This window comes from Hordeum vulgare, chromosome 6H (assembly GCF_904849725.1).
Source record: "Hordeum vulgare subsp. vulgare chromosome 6H, MorexV3_pseudomolecules_assembly, whole genome shotgun sequence".
Lineage (NCBI taxonomy): Eukaryota > Viridiplantae > Streptophyta > Magnoliopsida > Poales > Poaceae > Hordeum > Hordeum vulgare.
In genome coordinates, this window is record NC_058523.1 from 438682902 (window position 1) to 438690062 (window position 7161).

At 45.8% G+C, this 7161-nt stretch overlaps 1 protein-coding gene across 1 annotated transcript; it reads right to left on the reverse strand.

Moving 5' to 3' along the window:
- Positions 1 to 1147: 1147 nt before the first annotated feature.
- LOC123402291 (ethylene-responsive transcription factor ERF027-like) lies at positions 1148 to 3353 on the reverse strand. The gene has a single exon (XM_045096192.1). The coding sequence runs from the start codon at positions 2394 to 2396 to the stop codon at positions 1608 to 1610; it is 789 nt and encodes a 262-aa protein (XP_044952127.1). The 5' UTR covers positions 2397 to 3353; the 3' UTR covers positions 1148 to 1607.
- Between the last annotated feature and the right edge of the window lie 3808 nt (positions 3354 to 7161).

The window sequence follows — 7161 nt, forward strand, 5'->3', positions numbered from 1 at the left end:
GGAGTGGCCGTTGACTTTGATGCTTGTTGAAAATCTAAAAGGAGACCAAAGACGGTTACTATTGATGTGTGTTCAAATTCTAAAAGAAGATCCCCACTGGCTTACGAAAAACATATTTGTAGGTCCCATCTTTTGATGGTTCATTGGAGCTTAAGCAAATGATAGTAGACGTTGTCAAGTGACAACATATTCGAGTGGTAGACTATTAGATATGCTTGATTGGCATGCCACATGCATTTTCATACATCCAATGTTTGTGTCACATAAACACATGTGTGAGCCTGCCTACTCGGTGTATAAAACCGGCGTAGGATTGTGTACGTCGGTCAATTCATTTACAGAACCGTGAGTATAATTCTAATATTTTTTGGTTTTATGTCGTACCTAAGATATGTTTTTTTGTCTAGGTTGTTAACTCGATGGTACAGTGCTCTGCTTTTAAGTATGATTATGATCTTTTACATGCTTGGATATGCTGCAGATGAACAATTTTGCCAACTTGATCTAGTCGTGTGCTTTGCATAGGCCCTTGTGTTTGCGTACCAGTGAAAATTCTGATATATATGAGTTTTCACCAAATTGTGTAGGTGACTGTTTATTTTGGCACATACATCATGTAGCAAAATCAACTATGAACAAATATGAACCATGGACTGTCAACATGAAGAAGCCATTTACCGTCGTTCAACAGCTCAATTATGAGATCTTAAGAGCATTTTGGTTGGAGAAACCAAAAGCCAACACACAAAACGGAGGTAGCAAATAAACAACTGACCGAGTTTATCCATCTCACCTTTTGACAATTTCAGCCAACTGTGTGTTTTGCGTGGACGTTTTATGACTCAAGTGTGAAATATTATATTACACGGAGAGCAAATCCCATTCTTTTCCACAATAAATTCACTCGCATAGATATCTTTGTGCTGAATCATGCTGATCTGATTTATCTTCAAAAAGTAACATAGCGCATGGATCTTTCATCGATCACAGTATCCAACAGATAACAGATTGCCCACCAACTCTTACCTCTTTTGCTCTTCCCAACGGCTAACTTCCCCAGTTTGTATATATATAAACTAGTAGAGCCAAAGGACACCACTAAAGAAAAGGAAAATTGGATCCATATGCACGTCCGCATCGACATTAGTTTATCCACCGCCAAATATTTTTATGTCTACAGTTACAAAAGTTACAATGCATTAGTCTCGCGGTGATGTGCGATCCACCCGGCACTTTTTATAGAAGAAAAAAAGGAAGAAAAAGGTACGTGGTGCCTGCTTGCTCTCATAGTAAAACGAGCAATAAGCCAAGCGAATCAACAAGCGGACTTTATGTGCGAAAATGACCGTACGTAGCTAGCAAGAACATAATATCGAATCTGACGTAACTGGCGAGTACTATCTAGGTAGCAGCTATAATATCGCAGGCCAGCGCCTAGTGATGCCACTGTTATGGCACAGACATATATACCAGATAGAGGACGATGCCCCGCAACGGCCGGGGTCCATGTATCCACTCCGGATTAATTAGGTTTAGTAACTGGTATAGTAGTAGTGGAGTACGTACGTACCAATAACCAGCTCACCGGCTTCAGCAAATGTAATATACTAGGGATCGTGGTAGCTCCACAGGCTCTCCCCGGCCCCCGGCGGTTCTGGCCACTCGTCGGAGGCGGTGGGGCTCAGCCTTGGCGGGCTCATCATCATGCCCGCCGCCATGTTGCGCAGCATCTGCGGCATCTCGAAGATGGCCTCCTCGTCCATGAAATCCTCATTGCCCATCTGATGATGGTACGGCGTGCGGCCATCGGCGGCGCCTTCCCTTGCCATCATGCCTTGATGTCTCTGTTCCTCCGCTGTCGCGGCAATCGAAGCAGTGCCATCAGGCGCCTCCTCGCCGTGCGGTCTGTAAAGCTGGGCAGCTGCCGCGGCTGCAGCTGCGGCCGCGCGTATGTCCTCAGGAGAGGTAGACGCGGGGACCGGGCGCGAGGAGGCGGCGCCGGGGAAGTTGAGCACGGCGTCGGAGCCGCGCAGCGCGCGGGCGGCCACGTCATAGGCCGCGGCAGCCATCTCTGCAGTCGGATAAGTTCCGAGCCATATGCGGCGCGCCTTGCGCGGCTCGCGGATCTCCGAGACCCACTTGCCGTTTCTGCACCGGATGCCGCGGTAGAAGGGGTGCTTCCCGGTGGACCGCGGCGACGGCTCCCCGGAGCTCGTCGCCGCCAACGCCGTTGTTGTCCCCACCGTGTCGCCTAGGTGAGCAGGCGAGGAATTGGGCGAGGTAGGATTGCGCGGGGAAAGTTCGGTCGCCGGGCCAGCAGCAGCAGCTTGCACTTGCACCTGAAGAGGATCAGCAGCAGCAGACGAGGAGCTGGTTGCACAAGGCTTCTCAGCCATGTACTACCATTAGGGCACGCCCCTCTCTATATACCTACACGCATGCCAGAGCTGCAGTGCGCCTATCCTATGGAACTAGCTAATCTATGGTGCACGCAGCGCAGGTGTATGCGGGGCGGCGGGTAAGCGGTTAAGTACCCGTCGTCTCGATGTGTGTGCTGTGGGCAGAGACTGAGAGTAGTGGATTGGAAGTCTGGAAGAGGAGAGCTAGGTAGGTGTAGGTGTCAAGAAACGCACGAGGAGAACTGGAAGCGTGAGATCCGGCATGAGGCCAGGAGGGCGGGAGGTATATATGCGCTAGTAAAGAAGCGGGGGAGAAGCGTGAGGTCCGCCATGGTGAAAAGCTGATCTCTCTCTCCATGGGAGAAGAGAGGAGCGGCGCCGCGCGCATGCAGGCAGCTAGCCAGACCGCGTTGTTTGAGCGGGAGAGTGTGTGTATGGCTTGCGATGAGCTGTCGCCTGAGGAGCAAACAACAAGACTCCACCTAACTAATTAAGCATGCTAATATCAGTAGTGGTATTAGTTGCAGCGGCTGATCGAGTTCACCTCCTTCGTTTTACCTTCGCGGGGCCGAAACAGAGGGAGACGATGGCGACGTCGCTGTCCTAATTGATGGCCCGGCTTTTGTGGGGGTTAATTGAGAAATTAAGATCGGGCCGCTCAGTGTGATTGCTGATAATTTCTTTTGGGGCTAGCGAAAGATACGGCAGCTCCGTGTGACCGTGACTGACAGGTGGTGGCCTCCCGGTGCCTGCCAGGTGGGGGCTTTTGATTTGCTCGCTTTTCTTGTCAACCTTTTGGGCCATTTGGCCGCTTCTCACAAACTAGTCGTGGCCGCAGCTAAGCTACGTACTCCTGCTACGTTTCGGCATATATCGGCGCCCGGCTTATTTCAGACCGGGCTCCTTTGACAAAGCAAGTATCCTGCCGATTGTGTTTGTGTTAGACGGGACAACACATGCATGCACCTGGGGTTGGTGCCGTGCCCATATAGTTTTCTTTTTCGGGTACAAATTGAGCTATATATTCTGTAAAGTGATAAATTAAATCTATGCACATCCAACTTTAGTTGTGTCCTACAAGGAAAAAAAGAACCTTACTTGTGCGCCTTTTTCCATTGAATAAACAGTTCGATCGGGTACTTCTACGTTTTCCCAAACTAGAAGTCACTAAAATACTCTGTTCGCAACCGAAAGCAAGCATGTATGTCAAGAAGGAACTATTTATCACCCAGATGAAGAATAGCTTATTTTTCACTTGAGGTAATTTTGTGACTGTTTCATATAAAAAATACATTTGGTATATAATTGTTACATTCATATTAATCCGCTACACAAAATTGCGCATAAAAAGTAAGATATGAGTAATAAAACCATAAAATTAACATTTATATGTATAGTTTCTATTGTGTTTTTATATTCATAATTTTATGTCACGTAAAAGTATGTAGGAAAATATATCTTACCACCCGAGGATAGTTACCCTCATGTCTCATATACAACCGCATGGTCGTATATATAATAGATTATTATTTTAATTGTGTTCATACTATATTAAGACATTTAAAAGCAAACTATACAAAAAAATTGCATGTAAATCCATATTTTTTTGTATATTTAAAATATCTTCATGTTTGTATGTACAAAAAATATACTAGAAAAATAGTACATACTACCAAAAAAGGATGTATACTACTCTAATATTCTTATATACTACATACTACATGTACATACTCTCGATTTTGACAGATACTACGTATAACATACAAAACTCACATGAAGGTAACTACTACTGTATGGTAGTAAACATTTGGGATCACAATATTATTACTAGACCATGAACGGGGCACACTGTCGCACCCGTCCATTTTTTGAAAAGAACGGTTTGAATTTTCATATCATATAAGAAAGACTGAAGCATGGAAGTTAAATTTGATAAAAATCAATCCATACAATGTCGTTAATTGAAGTGAAGGAATTCCAATCGTTTTACAGAACAAAATGGGTGAAATGTGCAACACATATAGTTAGGTTGAGGAATGGATAATTTTATTGGAGGGAGCTAAAGCCATATGTAAGGGTAACATCAGCAGGTTATGTTACCACCTTCTTGTTCCTCCTCTTTTTACTATTTTCTGAATAATTTTGCACAAAACAGGCACAAAAGTAGAAAGTTTAAATCAGATCCACTTTTGTTAACTTTGGCAGCTTCACAAATATACACAATAAGAGTGAAGTAAGTATTGAACATAATATTACTTACATGATGGTACTAACCCACGTAACATTTAACTACACTGGGCCAATGAAAAATTAAATTGAGCGTAAGTTTCCTTCAACATAAGAATAATATATCAATAGTCGTGACCCACCCAACGCATTAACAGAGCTTCAAAACTTCAAAATTAGGAGATGATCTCACAACTGCTGCCCATTTGTCTCGGTTGTGTTAATCCTCCTATTCCCATCCTCAATAAACCATATGCATCAAAGGTTAGCGGTATGTGCCATGCACAGGAGCTCACGTGGAACACTTCCTTGAGCAAAATTATATATTCAAGTATATGCACTTAATTGCATAAAAAATGTTCATCCAAATATGATGCTATTGATATGACACATGACGCTTCCTGGGGCAATAAGTCTGTTAATTACCACTGAACTACTGAAGATACAAGGAGCAGTTGACTCCCTTTTCTAGACACAAGCCAATCGACTTCTTTGTCTTCTATTTACATAAGATTCACTTTTCTATATGGACCACCTTACATGCATGCTTGCGTGCTTAGTGTATCTCAAGCACCACAACTCATAATAGGTTCCACCGGTAGCGATGATTGAACCCGCGATCGAAAGTGGTTGACCCATCTCCTCTTTCTCTCGTGTAGGAATGGTGTCGTCGTCGAGGCTGGCAGTAAGAAAGAAGGACCGGTCACCGAGGGGTGGTTGCTAGTACCGCCATTTCACCATTCAGAAGGAAGATGAGGCTTGTATTGTCACGCAGAGGAAGACAAGGACATAATACGCTCCCTCGCATATCCTTCACCACCAATGATGTTGCGTGAGCACATGTAGGTAATGCAGTTGGAAGGGGCATCTTGGTCATGGGCGGAGTGGCCGTTGTGGGAGTCCGGGATTAAGGGGTCCTTCCGCCGCTTATCTATTCTCATGGGACGGACTCTCGGGCTTGTTTGACCCTCAGTAGAAGCATCAGACTCAAGATGGACTCTTCTGAAGACTTGGCGTGCAATCCAAGGCGATGTAGTAATCTTCATATTCCTTCTCTATTGTAACCGACCTTGTATAAATCCTAGCACCCCGAACATCCATATAAGCCAGGGGCATAGCTCATAGCACACATTAAGCTCATTACAATTAGGGTTTAGACCACAACATCTGATATTGTAGTAGATCAACTTTGTACTTTGTACTATTCCATCAATAACAACAAGAGGAGGATGTAGGGTTTTACCTCCATCAAGAGGGCCAAACCTGGATAAAAAATCGCCTTCATCAACCCTTGTTACCCGTCGACCCTAGATCCACAGTTCGGACCCCCTACTCGGGATCAGCCGGTTTTGACACCGACGTTGGTGCTTTCATCTAGAGCTTTGTTGTGAGATCGCAAAAAGGCTCGATGGCTCGCTTGGTCACCGGCGACAACATCAAGACCGGGGATATCTTCATCTCTGGCCAATCCCCTGCTTTTAGTAGTACCACCCCGCATGTCAAGGCAGATCATCACCAGATTGATGGGGTCACCCCCGGGTCAGGAATTTAAGTTCGGTGAGTTGGAATTCATTGCTAATACCCGGGGCGACCTGATCCTCTCCGAACTCTCGGCCTTTGTCGAAGAGTTCGAAAATTCTAAAGCCTTAACTTTGGGTCCTCTTTCCGGCCTTGAGTACGGAATAGATTCTAACCTTGATTCGGCATCTAGCCAGGATCTGGCTTTGGTGTTCGCAGGCATGAGAGTCATCCTGTCCAAACACATGCCATACATCGAAGCCCCGGAGTGCAACCCCGTTAGGGCTCTAAGGACCAGTGCGGCAAATCTCTCATGGTCGAATGAGACAGGGACCCGTGCCCAAACCGATGACTGTATGGATGAGCCGACCCCGATCCAAGACCTTTCCGACCCTGGAACCAGGTGCAGGGAACTTTATTCCCCACCACCACCCAGTTTGTTGCCACTATTGAAGATCTAACCGATCTGTTAGACTTCTCTTGTGAAGAAGTCGAAGATATGTATAAGGTTATTCAATCTCCTAGTCCTCTCGTAACGGGACGATGGACAGCCAGCTCCACTTATGACGTGTATATGGTAGACACCCCAGGGACGAGGGAGCCATGGGGAAAAGTGACGATGACATCCCGGTTAAAAATAGCGACGACGAGCCCGTTAAGCGTCGTCGCCACCCCAAAAATCCTAAAGCTCATAAGGGAAAGGAGAGCAACACGGGCACCAAGGATAATTGAAATCCCAAGGATACGGAGAATCGAGCTGAATCCCCAAAGCTTGACGACTCCGAATACGACCCCGACCTACCAGGATACAAGGATACAGACCAACCTGAAAAGCTCGATGATTCTGAAGATAGAAACTATGTCCCTCCAATCGAGGAGGAGGAGAGTGTGGGAGTCAAAGATTTCATCTTCCCTGAAGACCCACTGGATCAGGAAGTATTCACGCAACAACTCATTGCCACTGCTCGGAGCCTTAAGCTAAAGCAGAGATGGCTCAAAGCCGAACAAGAATCCATCA

Excerpts from the sequence above, each read along its gene's own strand:
- LOC123402291 (XM_045096192.1), bottom strand. The coding sequence starts at position 2,396 with ATGGCTGAGAAGCCTTGTGCAACCAGCTCCTCGTCTGCTGCTGCTGAT.